General features: G+C 38.9%; 2 protein-coding genes across 2 annotated transcripts; both read left to right on the top strand.

Annotated features, from left to right (window-relative positions):
* The first annotated feature begins 398 nt into the window (after positions 1-398).
* On the top strand, positions 399-1871 carry LOC135680027 (anthranilate O-methyltransferase 3-like). Its single transcript, XM_065194010.1, has 4 exons — positions 399-554; positions 647-1056; positions 1139-1411; positions 1481-1871. Exons 2-4 carry the CDS (start codon positions 661-663, stop codon positions 1865-1867), a joined length of 1056 nt encoding a protein of 351 aa, XP_065050082.1. The 5' UTR covers positions 399-554; positions 647-660; the 3' UTR covers positions 1868-1871.
* Positions 1872-12759: 10888 nt separating this feature from the next.
* LOC135679744 (anthranilate O-methyltransferase 3-like) lies at positions 12760-14079 on the top strand. The gene is made up of 3 exons (XM_065193728.1): positions 12760-13152; positions 13241-13513; positions 13620-14079. Exons 1-3 carry the CDS (start codon positions 12760-12762, stop codon positions 13965-13967), a joined length of 1014 nt encoding a protein of 337 aa, XP_065049800.1. The 3' UTR covers positions 13968-14079.
* Positions 14080-16076: the final 1997 nt, after the last annotated feature.

Below are 16076 nucleotides of genomic sequence, written 5' to 3'. Positions count from 1 at the left end.
GGTTTAAATCCACACTCAGTTAAATAGTTTGGACTTATAGTTTGGGTTTTTCTTGTTTTGTATTTTCAAGTGTTTTATGGCCTAAGAACATCTTCGTAAGGCATTTGTAATAGTCTCTCTTTTATAGTAATGATTTGCTCCTCTTTCGATCGTGAATGTAGGTCAAGGTCAATTGACCGAACCACATAAATCAGGTGTTCTTGATGTTCTTGATGTTCTTGTCGTTTTATCTTTTCACTTTATTGTTTTTGTTAGATTACTAAAATTACCCTTTGGTAAATTTTCTGGAGCTAACTCTAACAAAAAGTCCTATAAAAGAATCAGGAATAATCAAATTACAAGTAATAAGAACTAATTGTGGTTCTGATTATGGGATAATGAGTCAGTTAAATGCCTTCTTGTAGACCATATATAGTCGTCCTGGCGTGCAAAAAGCTCTGCGTTCCATGCACCATCGTGTTCTTAGGAAAGGCATGAGCATGAGGGTGGAAGAAGTCCTTCACATGGTTGGAGGGGCAGGGGAAACCAGCTATGCCTCCAATTCTAAGTTTCAGGTGGTTCCTCTTGAACTGTTTGTATGAACTTAAAAGCTTATACATACCTAGCATTCACCACATCCGATCATGGTTTGCTGACTGCGTCACAGGAGAAGCACTTCTCATGACGAAGCCAGTACTGGACGATGCAATAGGAGGGGTTTACAAGTCGCTACACCCTGTGAAGATGGTGGTCGCCGACTTAGGTTGCTCCTCGGGCCCCAACACTTTCGTGGTGATGTCCGAAGTGCTCGACGTCGTCAGCGACCTACGACGAAGTCTGCAGGAACGTCAGGAGCCACCGGAGATCCAGTTCTTCTTAAATGACCTTCCGGGGAACGACTTCAATCACGTTTTCCGGTGTCTGGGCGAGTACAAGAGGAAGGTCGAGCAAGAGAAGGGGAATCTGCTGGTGCCCTACTACGTGGTGGGAGTGCCGGGCTCCTTCTACGGCAGGCTTTTCCCACGTCGGAGCGTCCACTTCGTCCATTGTTCTGGATCTCTCAACTGGCTCTCTCAGGTTGACCTCCTCTTAAACGGTAGTATACGAAGCAGTCGATACTGCTGTCTGATAGCTCATTCTAGCTATCCTGAAACGTCAGGTTCCTCAAGGACTCGACACCGAACGGGGTGCCTCACTCAACAACAAGAACATCTACATTACAGAGACAAGCCCACCGGAGGTTGTGAAAGCATATCAACAGCAATTCCGAAGAGACCTTTCAGAATTTCTCAGGTGTCGGCATGCAGAACTCTGCTACGAAGGCAGACTGGTGATTTCATTTGGAGGCAGGAAAAGTAATTGCCCGACCTACGGACAGATGAGACACCTCTGGGGACTCTTAGCTGAGGCCCTGAACGCTTTGGTGTTAGAGGTAAGAAGTAACATCGATTGATGACATCGTGACAACTGATTCATCGAGTTATTTACGTATCAAATCCAGGGAATGATAGAGGAGGACAAACTGGTAACCTTCAATCTGCCACGTTATGCGCCTTCCATGGAAGAAGTGAAGGCAGTCATCCATGGTGATGGTCTGTTCGATGTAGAAGAAGCACAAGTTTTCGAGGCTAATTGGGACGCGTTCGACGACTCAGACGATGATTCTGCTGCATTCGACAGTGATCTAAGCGGCAAAAACGTGGCAAAATACGTAAGAGCAGCGGTGCAACCATTGATTTCGGAGCAATTCGGCGACGCCATTCTCGATGAGCTGTTCGCTAGATATGCAGCAAATGTTTCGAGGCACCTCCTTCAGCAGAAAACTAAGCATAGCGTGTTTGTCATTTCCTTGAAGAAAAAGAATGAAAGCCATCTCGCTGCTGGTTGATGGACGGACTTGCAATGTGCATTCGACTCCATACTATTATGTTGCACTGTATACTTCTTTTTTAACAAGGTTATTAAGCCATCAACCCTTATACTTCTATTACACAACTAGGAAAGTGAAAAATGAGGGAGTAATCAATTATGGTTCGGGATGGATATTATATTGAAAATTTTGTTTAATATCCGATATCACATTGTATCTATCCATCGATCCATTCTCGCTCTAGTGATCCCAAAGTGTCAGGTTCCTCAAGGAACTTGACACTGAACAGGGAGTCTCACTCAACAAAAAGAAGGTCTACATTGCAGAAACAAGCCCACCGGAGTGTCATAAAAGCATATATCAAGATCAATTCCAAAGAGATCAACTCGAGATTTGCAGCTAATGTTTCGAGGCATCTCCTCAAAGAGAAAACTAAGCAGAACGTATTTGCCAATTCTTGAAGAAAAAGGATGACAGCCATTTTGCTGCTGCCTGATGTTCGACTCCGTCCTTTGCGTCGCAATAGGAACACTAGACATTTCGTCGAACACCTTTTGACTGTCGTTGCGAGTTGCACCAAAGAGCACTGTCCTTGGGCAGTAAACCACCATCTTGTAGACTATATACAGAGTCCAGGGGCTTAAAACTTAGCATTCCATGTTGGGGATGGAGGAGCAAGGAAAAACAGAATACTACAATACGAGTAAAAAGAATCCTTTCGATTCAAGAAAACTGTTGTAGTATTAAAAGCAGGAGGAACACTTACAAGATACCAAGTGCACACAGACTCTCTATCTATCTGTCTCTTTCTCTATATCTTGCTACATGAACTACGGTCCTATTTATAGGACCTAATGACAACCACCCTATAACTACTAGATCAAGGTAATTATTGAAATCACCCTATAACTACTAGATTTGAGGTGGTTATTTAAATTATCCTATAACCACTAAATCATGATAACAATCTAGATAGATAACTATGAATCAAATCTCAACACTCCCCCTTGATTCATAGTTACATACACCAATTTGCAACATAAGATAAACATGCTTTCCTTTCGGACTGGAAGTGATTTGGTGAGGATATCCGCAACTTGTTCATCCGTTCCATAATACTTCATTGTTATGGCTCCACTTGCCTGAAGTACTCTTTTGATCATCTAAAGCCCCTGCACAATTAGTATCAGTAAAACCAAATAATTTGCATTTAAATTTTGTTTTGAACATCCATTTTAACCCAATCGCTTTCTTTTCTTTCGGTAGATCCATTAGCTCCCAAGTTTTATTCTTCTCAATTGACTTGATTTCCTCCTTCATTGCTTTTCTCCATTCCTCTTTTTTAACTGCTTCCTCAAAAGTTGTCGGATTTGAAATAAACAAAGCAAATGTTGAGTTATAAATTTCTGTCAGTGATCTGAAATTTCTTGGAGGGGTTTCATCTGAGGAATCCGAATTTGAACTGCTATTGGGTGAGGTTGACGATGAATTTGTTGGAGCAGGATCTGTCACTTGATTCTGCGGAGTGTCTAGTTCTGTTGGAATCTGCATTTGTGTTTCACCTTTATTGGTCTCCCAATTCCAACTTGCCCTTTCATCAAACATAACATTTCTGTTAATAATAACTTTGCCACTAACAGGGTTATATAATCGATATGCTTTCGATTGTAAAGAATAACCAATTAAAATGCATTTCTCTGATTTTTCATCAAGTTTGTGATGATTTTGTGAATTCACCAAAGCATAAGCAATACAACCAAAAATTCTTAGATGTCTAACACTTGGTTTCATACCATACCAAGCCTCAAAAAGAGTTCGATTCATAACAGCCTTTATTGGTGAAATATTCAACAAATAAACTGTTGTTGCAATTGCTTCTACCCAAAACTGATTTGGAAGATGTTTTCCTTTAAGCAAACTTTTTGCCATTTCAATGACAGTCCGATTCTTACGCTCAGCTACACCATTTTGCTCCGGTGTATATGGTGCTGTCAATTCTCTGTGAATACTATTTTCTTCACAAAAAGAACTAAACTCATTAGATAAAAATTCACCACCTCTATCTGTCCGAAGTGTCTTTATATATCTACCACTTTGTCTTTCTACAAGTACCTTAAACTTTCGAAAATTATCAAATGTTTCAGATTTCAATTTCAAAAAATATACCCAACTCATGCGACTATAATCATCCGTAAACAATAAAAAATATTGACTTCCACCAAATGATTTTGTATTCATAGGTCCACATAAGTCAGCATGAATTAATTCAAGACAATTAGATGCTCTCCATGCTTTTCCAATAGGAAATGGTTTTCTACTTTGTTTGCCATAAATACATCCTTCACATACATCAAGTGTATTAATCTTAGGCAATCCAAAAATCATTCCTTTTTGACTTAACAACCTTAAACCTTTAATGTTAAGGTATCCATATCTTAAATGCCATAAACTAGACTCATTCTTTTGAGTTGTGATAGGCGCATGCCTTTCAATATTTGACACATCAAGTGGAAACATCTTGTTTTGTGTCATGCAAACATTTACTATAATCAAACCAGATTTCTTATCTCTAATAGTGCATGAACCATCATCAAATATTACTGAATATCTATCATTTACTAATTGTCCAACACTCAACAAGTTATGTGATAAAGTAGGAACAAAGAAAACATTATCAAGGTATTTTACCTTTCCTTGATTTGTCTTCACCTCAATTGTTCCTTTCCCTTCCACTTGGATTTGCTTGCTATCTCCAAATCTAACTTTCAACTTGTGAGTTTCATCAATATCTCTAAATATTGATTTTATGCCTGACATATGATTAGAACATCCACTATCCAGAAACCAAATATCATTTGAGATATTATGAACATGTGAATGAGTCATAAACAACTTACTATTTTCCTCATTTTTCTCCACATAGCTTGCTTGATTTTCTCTTTTCCAGCAATCTGCCTTCATGTGACCAAACTTTTTACAATAGTGATATCGAATTCCACTTTTGTAATTTTTTTTATCATCATTTGATTGCCCTTGTTCATCAAAGTGTCCTCTTCCTCTTCCATTTCCTCTATCACGAAATCCTCCTTTGCCACGTCCTCTTCCTATTGATTTTTTGTCTTCTTTTGAAGTAGAAGACTCCTCCTTAACCTGAAATGCTTTTTCTTCACTTTTTTCAAGTGATCTGTTCAACCTTACTTCATGTGCTTGCAAGGAACCCATTAGTTCATCAAATGAATAAGTAGATAAATCTTTTGATTCCTCAATTACGGCAACAATATGATCAAATTTCGGAGTTAAACTTCTCAAAACTTTTGCAACAATTATATGATCAGGAAGATATTCACATAAGATTTCATTTGACTAACAATTTCAGTCACTCGAGAAAAAAAATCTTGCACCGATTCATTGCTTTTCATGAACAAAATTTCAAACTCACGACGGAGGGTTTGAAGTTTTACCGTAATCACCCTTGATGAGCCTTGAAATTCATTTTAAAGTATCAACCAAGCTTGCTTTGAGGTTATCGCTGCTGCAATTCTTGAGAAGATCGTCTCATGTACAGCTTATTGAATGAAGAACAATGCCTTTGAGTCATTCTTTCTATTCTCCGTCAGCCTGATTTCGTCATCTGGATCTGCATATCCATTCTCTATTAAGTCTCAAAGATCTTGAGACTTGAATAGAGTCTTCATCTTGATACTCCAAAATTCATAACTTTTGCCCGAGAAGATGGGGATAAGGGGTTGAGACATGGAATTGCCATTGAAAGCCATAATGCCCAGTTCAGATTGAAACTAGGCTCTGATATCACAAATGTTGGGGATGGAGGAGCAAGGAAAAACAGAATACTACGATACGAGTAAAGAGAATCCTTTCGACTCAAGAAAACTGTTGTAGTATTAAAAGCAGGAGGAACACTTACAAGATACCAAGTGCACACAGACTCTCTATCTATCTGTCTCTTTCTCTATATCTTGCTACATGAACTACGGTCCTATTTATAGGACCTAATGACAACCACCCTATAACTACTAGATCAAGGTAGTTATTGAAATCACCCTATAACTACTAGATCATGATTGAGGTGGTTATTTAAATTATCCTGTAACCACTAAATCATGATAACAATAAAAAAATATAATCATATAAAAATAATCTTTAAAAATAAGTAAATAAAATTATACCTTTATATAAATAATAAATCGTATTGGTTTCTCATTAAATCATTTGATAATTTTATAATTTTAGATAAAGTTATTAGATACTTTAAAATTAAAAAAACTATGTTAGCATCCTACAAGGGCTGAAATGCTAATATAACATCTAGATCAAATGTATTTGCATTTGGAACGTAGTATTTGCATTGACACTCCATAGTATAACATCTAGATCAAATGTATCTTGTCGTTTGCTATGACACTCCATAGTATTTGCATTAGGAACGTAGCTGCTGCCCGCAAGTGAAATGATGACCACTAAAGGTCATTTCCCATAATAATATTGTTGTCGACAAAGTTAGGTGTTGTCGACAAAGTTAACTGCTTGGGAGGAGTTTTAATTAAATTTAAATTTCTTGATGGATTAGGATTATAATTTAGATTAGAGACTAGGAATAATTGTTAAAGAATTAAAATTTATTCTTATAAATATATATTTAGTCTCAAGATTTTGATGAGAGAAAGAGAAATAAGATACTCGATGCTTATAGGGGTTTTTCTCTAATAAATCTATAAAGGGTTGAAAAAACAAGTGAGAGGGTGTGCAAGTGATTTTAGGCTTGAGTTTGGGTTAATCGAAGAAAAAATAATTTCTTGCATTAATAGAGTTATCGAACCATAGTATTACGTTAATTTTTTATTTATTTTTTTATTATTAATCTTATCATTTTTCTTTTTGGCTAAAGTTTTCTCGACCTCCCTCGAGAAAACTGTACAGAAGGGCAATCTGTACCTTCCATCACAGGTCAAATTAAAGGGGATGCGAAGTAGTGATGAGAGCGTGTTCCCGTTTCTTTCCTAGCTATTAAGATGCCAACGAAGACTGATAACGACGAAGCAGAGCACGCTGAAACACGAGGAGATGATGTGTTTCTCTGAAGCTGTCTTGGTGGCACCTCCATGCATTCATTTACTATCGTCCAGCCATGCCACCATCTCCTTTAACTTAGTGCGGACAGTGACATACAAACAACCATCTTGGTGGTACCTTCGTTCATTCATTTACTATTTTCCATCTCCTTTGACTTTGTTAATAGTCACAGAAAATGGTGTTATTGCTTTCTATGTATTCTCCGAAGCATGTTACAGTTTCTGCACAACCACGGTGGTCCTTCTTATAAGCTATTTATGTTGGGTCCAGTCGTGGGCTTGGATAATTTGGGTCATAAGCCCAAATCAACTAATTGGAGATTAGAGAGAACGAAATTAGGGTGAGATTAGAGAAAGAGCGTGCAGCGCGTCGGCGTACAGAGAAAAGAGGAGAGAGAAATAGAGAGAAAAAGTAAGGTTTTTGAGTTTTTCTGTTTGACGATCGGTGGTAAAACGTTGTCAGTTTCGGCCCAAATTTTATGTGGAGAATCCTTGCAGCAAACTCTACAATCCTAATGGTGTTGATCTACAGTTTACCCTCTCTAAGGTACTTTCCTGCGATATCCACTCTGTGAGATCTAGAATTCTCTTTTGAGGAGATCCATCCTACGTGATGAAGATATGCTATTCTTGAGCCAAGATCTATGATCTTGATGTTATTCTGATCCTCTAGTTATTCTAGAGAAGACCTACTGTAAACCTGTTATCATTATTATTGATAGTGGAAGTTTGAGGTGGACTACGGTCCGTGGTTTTTCCCACATTGGGTTTTCCACGTTAAAAAGATTTGGTCTCACTGTGTGATTGATTTATTGCTCTATTATTTATGCAGTGCTAATTGATATTAACATTTTGATATCAAGTTGGTATTTTGATGAGGAACCTATTTTGATACACAAAGAGGGAAAAGAATTATTCCGCATTAACAAGTTTCTTCCCAACAAGTGGTATCAGAGCATCAGGTTGTTTGGTGCTAGTTTTCTTGTGTGATTGAAATGGAGCAGTCAGATGGTATGATTAAATTGAACTCATCAAATTATTCCACTTGGAAGCGTCTGATGGAAGATTTGCTCTATTGCAAAGATTTGTATAAGCCTATCAAGGTTAAAGATAAACCTTCTATTATGGATGATGAAGAATGGGAAGTTCAACATAGAAAAGCTATTGCCTATATTAGAAAATGGATGGATATAAACTTGCATGAGCATATTTCAGATGAAATCAGAGCTGATATTGTTTGGCAAAGGTTAGAAAATCTCTTTGCGAAAAAGACAGTGGGAAATAGAATTTCTCTCCTCAGAAGGCTTGTAAATTTGAAGTATAAAGATGGTGGTAATATTGTTGAGCACATAAGCCTATTTCAGAGTCTTGCAAACAAGTTGATTGCTATGAAAATGAATATAGATGATGAGATGCAAAGATTATTACTTCTCAGCTCTTTACCAGAAAGTTGGGAAATGTATGTGATGACTATTTGTAACTCCACGCCAGAGGGGACTCTAACCATAGATATGGTTAAAGACAATTTGCTAAATGAAGATGCAAGAAGGAAAGAACAGGGTGAATCTTCTTCTGGTGCATTTGTTACTGAAAAACAAGAAAGACGTGGAAGAAGTCATAGCAGAAATCCATATGGTTATAGAGGAAGATCCAAGTCTAGAAGAGATATCAAATGTTTTCACTGTAATAGGCCAGGTCATATGAAGAAAGAGTGTAGGTTTTGGAAGCGAGAACAAAATGAAATGAAGAAAAATGAGAAAGAGATCAATACAGTTGCTGCTGAAGGTAATATTACTATTGTCTGTGATGATGGGTGTGTAAGCCATGTAGCTCAGGACAGTAATTGAGTAATTGACTCTGGTGCTTCATTTCATGTTACTTCTCATGGTGATTTCTTTAGATCTTACAGTGCTGGTGATTTTGGTAATGTCAGAATGGGAAACAATGATACATCTAAGATTGTGAGTATTGGAGATATTTGCTTAGAGACCAGTATTGGGAGCAAATTGATACTCAAAGATGTAAGGCATGTTCCAAATATTCGTCTTAACTTGATATCTACAGGTAGACTTGATGATGAGGGCTTTGCACATTATTTTGGTGAAAGTAAATGGAAACTCACTAAAGGTTCTCTAATTGTGGCAAAAGGAAAGAAGATTAACTCTTTTTATGTCATGGAAGCTAAGCTACACAAAGGAGAGATTAATGCAATTCGAAAAGGTGAAAGTATAGATCTTTGGCATAAGAGGCTTGGACATATCAACGAGAAGGGACTTCAAACTCTTGCTAGAAAGCAGTTCTTACCAGAGTTGCAAGGTACATCTCTTAAATCTTGTGATCATTGCTTAGTTGGAAAAACACATAGAGTTGCATTTCAGACATATCCATCATCTAGAAGATATGATGTTATTGATTTAGTTCATACTGATGTTTGTACTATGCAAACTAGAACTCTTGGAGGTGCTCTTTATTTTGTTACTTTTATTGATGACCATTCTAGAAAAGTTTGGGTTTTTGCTTTGAAATCTAAAGACCAGGTACTCGATGTTTTCAAGGAGTTTCATGTTAATGTTGAAAGAGAAACTGGCAGAAAGCTAAAGTGTGTTCGATCAGATAATGGTGGCGAGTACAGGAGTCCTTTTGAGAATTATTGCAGGTTCCATGGTATCAGGCTTGAGAAAACAGTTCCTAAAACTCCTCAGCAGAACGGTGTGGCAGAAAGGATGAACAAAACCATTGAAGAAAGGATTAGGTGTATGCTTTCCCATGCCAAGTTACCAAAGTCATTTTGGGGGGAGGCTATGAGAACTACAGTTGACCTGATAAATCTTTCTCCATCAGTTCCTCTGCAAGGTGATGTTCCAGAGAGAGTATGGAGAGGAAAAGATATATCTTATAATCATTTGAGAGTCTTTGGGTGTAAAGCATTTGTTCATATTCCCAAAGATGAGAGGTCCAAGCTTGATAATAAGGCAAAAGCATGTATCTTCTTGGGATATGGTCATGAAGAGTTTGAGTACAGATTATGGGATCCAGTGAACAAGAAGATTATTAGAAGCAGAGATGTTGTGTTTCTTGAAGACCAATTGTTTGATGATGGTGATAATGTTGAGAAGCCAGAAACCTCTGTTTATATTCCTTGGAGTTTGGGTCCAGTTCCTTCACCTGTAGTTCATGATGATCATGGGGGAGATGAACAAGAAGATTATGGTGAGAATACTAGTGATGATACACCTACAGTTGATGATGCTGAACCAATTGAACAGGCACCTCCACCACCAGTTGAGATTCCATTAAGAAGATCAACTAGAGAGCGACAACCCTCTACCAGATATCCTCCACATGAGTATGTTATGCTTACTGACGGGGGAGAGCCAGAAACTTACCAAGAAGCTATTCTATATGAGAATAAGAGTGAGTGGGTTAAAGCCATGCAAGAAGAGATGAGATTCTTGCTTGAGAACCACACCTATGACTTGGTAAAGCTGCCGAAAGAGAAGAAAGCTCTCAAGAATAAGTGGGTTTATAAATTGAAGACTGAAAATAATAGCTCACAACAAAGATACAAGGCACGACTAGTTGTGAAAGGATTCAGTCAGAAGAAAGGTATTGACTTTGAAGAAATATTTTCTCCAGTTGTGAAAATGTCCTCTATCCGAGTTGTTTTTGGTTTGACTGCCCGCTTGAATTTAGAAGTTGAGCAACTTGATGTAAAAACAGCATTTCTTCATGGTGACTTAGAAGAAGAAATTTACATGGAGCAACCAAAAGGTTTCAAAGTCAAGGGAAAAGAAAATCTGGTATGTAAGCTTAGGAAAAGCTTATATGGACTCAAACAGGCACCTAGACAGTGGTACAAGAAGTTTGATTCCTTTATGATGAGCCAAGGGTATGATAGAACTACATCTGATCATTGTGTGTTTATGAAGAAATTTTCAGATGATGATTTTATTATTTTACTGCTATATGTTGATGATATGCTGATTGTTGGCCATGATGTTGGAAAAATTGGAAAGCTTAAAAGAGAGCTAAGTAAGTCTTTTGCCATGAAAGACTTGGGATCGGTGAAACAAATACTTGGCATGAAGATTCTTCGTGATAGGAAGAAAAGGAAGATTTGGCTATCTCAAGAGACTTACATTGAAAAGGTTCTTGAAAGATTCAACATGAGTAAAGCCAAAACAGTTTGTTCCCCACTTGCAGGTCATTTCAAGCTTAGTTCGAAACAATGTCCTGCAAGTGAGAAAGAAAAAGAAGAAATATCCAGAGTGCCTTACTCATCTGCAGTAGGCAGTTTGATGTATGTTATGGTTTGTACTAGGCCAGATATAGCTCATGCAGTTGGAGTTGTTAGCCGATTTCTCTCAAATCTTGGAAAGGAACATTGGGCAGCAGTGAAATGGATATTAAGATATCTAAGAGGTACTTCCAGGTTGTGTTTATGTTTTGGTGATGATGAACCTGTGTTAGAAGGGTACACAGATGCAAACATGGCAGGTGATACTGATTCCAGGAAGTCCACTTCGGGATTCTTGATGACATTTGCAGGAGGAGTAGTCTCTTGGCAGTCTAAGTTACAAAAGTGTGTTGCCCTATCAACCACAGAAGCAGAATACATAGCAGTTACTGAAGCCTGCAAGGAAGCTTTATGGATGAAAAAGTTTCTATAGGAATTGGGCTTGAAATAGGAAGGATATACTGTTTACTGTGACAGTCAGAGCACTATTCACCTCTCCAAGAATTCAACATACCATTCTAGATCCAAGCATATTGATGTGAGATATCACTGGATTCGTGATGTGCTTGAGATGAAAGAATTACAGTTGAAAAAGGTGCATACCAATAATAATGGTTCAGATATGTTGACAAAGTCTTTGCCTAAGGAAAAGCTTGAAGCATATAGGTAAAGAGCGGGCTTGGTACAGCCCATCATATGAGCTGGAGGGGGAGAATTGTTGGGTCCAGTCCATATGTGGGCTTGGACAATTTGGGCCATAAGCCCAAATCAACTAATTGGAGATTAGAGAGAATGAAATTAGGGTGAGATCAGAGAAAGAGCGTGCAGCGTGCGGCGGCGTGCAGAGAAAAGTAGAGAGAGAAAGTAAGGTTTTTGAGTTTTTCTGCTTGACGATCGGTGGCAAAACGTTGTCAATTTCGGCCCAAATTTTATGTGGAGAATCCTTGCAGCAAACTCTACAATCCTAACTGTATTGATCTACAGTTTACCCTATCTAAGGTACTTTCCTATGATATCCACTCTGTGAGACCTAGAATTCTCTTTTGAGGAGATCAATCCTACGTGATGAAGATATGCTATTCTTGAGCCAAGATCTATGATCTTGATGTTATTCTGATCCTCTAGTTATTCTAGAGAAGACCTACTGTAAACCTGTTATCATTATTATTGATAGTGGAAGTTTGAGGTGGACTACGGTCCCGTGGTTTTTCCCACATTGGGTTTTTCATGTTAAAAAGATTTGGTCTCACTGTGTGATTGATTTATTGCTCTATTGTTTATGCTGTGCTGATTGATATTAACATTTTGATATCAAGAATTATTCCGCATTAACAGGTTCATGGTGCTCGGAACTTGGTTTTCAAAGGGAGCGAGAGAGAGAGAGAGAGATGGCCAATAGGATAGAAGGAATCCTTCACATAGGTCGGAGGAGCTGGGGAAACCAGCTACGCCTCCAATTCTATGTTTCAGGTAGTGTTGAACACCCCAACTGTTTGCATGAACTTAAACAACTTACACTTGCGTAGGCGTCAGCATATCTGATCACTGGTTTGCTAACTGCGGCCCAGGAGAAGGTACTTCACATGGCGAAGCCCATATTGGAGACCGCCATAGCAGAGATGTACAGGAGGACGCCGCTCCCCGAGAGGATGGTCGTCGTCAACCTCGGTTGTTCGTCGGGTCCGAACACCTTTCTTGTGGTCTCTGAGGTGCTTGGCATCGTCGGTGACCTATGTCGAAGGCTGGAGCAGAAGCCACCGGAGATCCAGTTCTTCTTGAGCGACCTCCCGGGAAATGACTTCAATAATGTCTTCCGGTCTTTGGAAAGATATGAGAAGAAGATGGAGGAGGAGAAGGGGGACCTGCTCGTGCCTCATTACGTTGTGGGCGTTCCCGGTTCCTTCTACGGGAGGCTTTTCCCGTGTAACACTGTGCACTTCTTCCACTCTAACTTCTCTCTCATGTGGCTCTCTCAGGTCGATCACTACTGTGCTTTCTCATGTCATGCATGCGGTGTTGCACTGAGTTGATGTTGTACTACTGATCATGAACTATGTGTCATAGGTTCCACAAGGTCTCGAGAGTGAGCAGGGTGTTCCGGTGAACAAGGGCAACATCTATATTGCGGAGAACAGTCCACCCCAAGTCGTGAAAGCATACCAAGAACAACACCGGAGAGACTTCTCCACGTTCCTCAAATCTCGTTACGTAGAACTAAGCATCGGAGGGGGAATGGTATTAACATTCCTAGGAAGAAGAAACAAACACCCAGCCAACGACGAGCTAAGCTATCTTTATGGATTACTAGCAGAGGCCCTTAACACAATGGTCTCACAGGTACGTCAAATCTTCACCTTACGGAGTAGTGAGAATATTATATTACTTGCGTCGTAAGGAAGGATAAAGAAGAGAAGTGACCCGAGTTATTGTTTATTGAGTTCAGGGAATCATATCAGAAGACAAAGTGGACACCTTCAATTTGCCAATTTATGGAGCTTCGATGCAGGAAGTGAAGTCAGTGATAGAGGAGGAAGGTTCATTTGATGTAGAGAAAGCGGAGAGCTTCGAGTCCAGTTGGGATCCGTTTGACGACTCCGACAATGTACTCGATGGGAAGAATGTGGCAAGCACTTTACAGGCAGTGATGGAGCCCTTGATTTCACATCATTTTGGGGATGCCATACCCCATGCATTATTCTCACTACTCGCCGATAATATTACTGCAAGGCATCTCCCAAAAGACAAATGCTACTACACCGTGTTAGTCTTTGCCTTGAGGAGGAAAGCTTGAAGGCCTGCATGCATTACAATGATAATTCATATGATCTAAGTTGTAGTTGCTCTCTAGATATAAGAACATGATGTTGATACTTATTTGTATGTCTCCTACTCAATCAAAAGATATCTGACTCGATTTAGATCGGTCGAACAGAAGTGAGCCTTCGAATCAGTTTTACTTACTACGATTGCAGAATGAAAACAAATTGGCATAAAGAACAGTAATAGCTTGTCGTCATGTCACCGCGGACACGGACATTCGAGATTGGGGGCTCGCAGTTGGCATGATGGCTTGGCCCATCGACTTGTACTCATCGAAACCACTACAAGTCATGAGATGGAAGGTGAGAGTATCATCCTCAAACATTTATTTAGAAAGTAACCGAAAAAACCCTGAAGGCATCAAACCAAGTGGGAGAATTTTTTTTTAATGTGAAAAATGTATACATTCTGCATACCTTCTCTCAGTTTTGGTTCGAGGATAGTGATAGATAAATTCTAGGGCTAACCCCTATGGCAACAATCAACAGTCACGTTAGCATCGACATGAAGTCTCAGCATTGATATGGTGCATCGCATCAACATGACACTTCAAACTCGAGTGGGATGGCTGTTTGTCCCGCACTGTCCGAGGTTGTACTATCACGAACTTAACTGGTTTTGCCTAAGTCGTGCAGCACCCTTGTGTGTCCGTCCGTAAAGATCAGCCTCCACGAATCTCTCATGGTCCCTTAGGACCTACAAAAGAGAAAACATATTAGAGAAATTACCTCACTTGGGATCCATAAGTAATTATTTTAGGAATCACTTTATAACCAATGCAAATACAAACAAACGTCATAAGCTCTGAACGGTCACACAACAAAGGATCCAAAATGATCCACTATATACCAAAATCTCCCATAAGTATCCACATGATACATCCTTTATTTACAAATCAAAAATAACCATCAAACCTAACTAAAATATGGCTGTTAAGCCTCGACCGTCCCTCTACATGCTGTGCAAAGCATGAATAAACTAAAAGACATAGACATATATGAGCATTACATTAAACACTATATTTGTAATTTTGTCCGTGACATTCTCCCCCACTTATTCCTTTGATATCCTCGTCGAAGCCTTTGCCGACATTGCAACTCATCACTTTTACTGAATCTTTAATCTTCTGCTTCAACTATAATGTGCCTCCTGGCTCCCAACTGCTCTCCACCATTGTTGTTGAGTAGTTGAACTTTTGATCTACCATACTGCTTCAACTCGCTAATGACTCTGACTCTAGTGTGAGGTTGGTTGAGTTGTGTTGATCCTTGTTGGTTCATGCAGATTCTTCATATGAAGGAAAAGATTATCTTAACTATGCTTCAGTCTCTCAAATGCCTCATGTTGTTTGAACTAGGTGGATGCTTGTTGGAGCTTTAACGAGCAACACCTTGTAAACTTTTAAAGTTTTTGGGTCCTTCCTCCAAAAAATTTGCTCATCAACTCTTCTTTCATTTAGTTGTCACTTCCAAGTAGGTTCATATCACTTCTGTTTTCGATTGACATTCTATTGGAAAATAAAGCAGATAATCTACTCTCAGTAGCATTGATCACTATTGGCGATGATTTAACAACTATTGTTTTCCATTTGGTTTCTTGGAAGAGTCTTTGAATATGTGCAAATCCCTTTTGTTGGATAGATAAGAAAATTGAGATACTTGGTTTCACACATTCTCTTAAAAGTTGAGAAGGCAAAGATTACTTAACTCCGCTTACCTCCTCGAGGGTTGTACTTCATGCATCGAGTTAGTTACTAGCTTTCACCTACTCTTTGCTTACACTTTTGAAATACTCGAAGTGTTTGCACTCCTTGGGTTGAGTTAGTTACTGTGATTCACTTTTTTAATGCCATCGAATTTTTAGAATACAGAAAGTTTTCACCCAAACTTGAGTAAGTTTTTAATAGTTTTGGTAGCCTATGGGATTATACCATCTTCTTTATCAACCCAGCCATCAACTCCATTGAGTAGCAAATGTACAATATTGCATATTACCTGCTTTGTCCTTGGTCGTGCACTCTTACATTAACCCGAAGTCTTCTACTTTTGGTTATCTTGATGAGAAGCTCATTGACACCAGC

This window comes from Musa acuminata, chromosome BXJ1-7 (assembly GCF_036884655.1).
Source record: "Musa acuminata AAA Group cultivar baxijiao chromosome BXJ1-7, Cavendish_Baxijiao_AAA, whole genome shotgun sequence".
NCBI classification, from domain to species: Eukaryota; Viridiplantae; Streptophyta; class Magnoliopsida; order Zingiberales; family Musaceae; genus Musa; species Musa acuminata.
The sequence above is the reverse complement of the archived record's forward strand: the minus strand, read 5'-3'. Positions and strand labels throughout refer to the sequence as shown.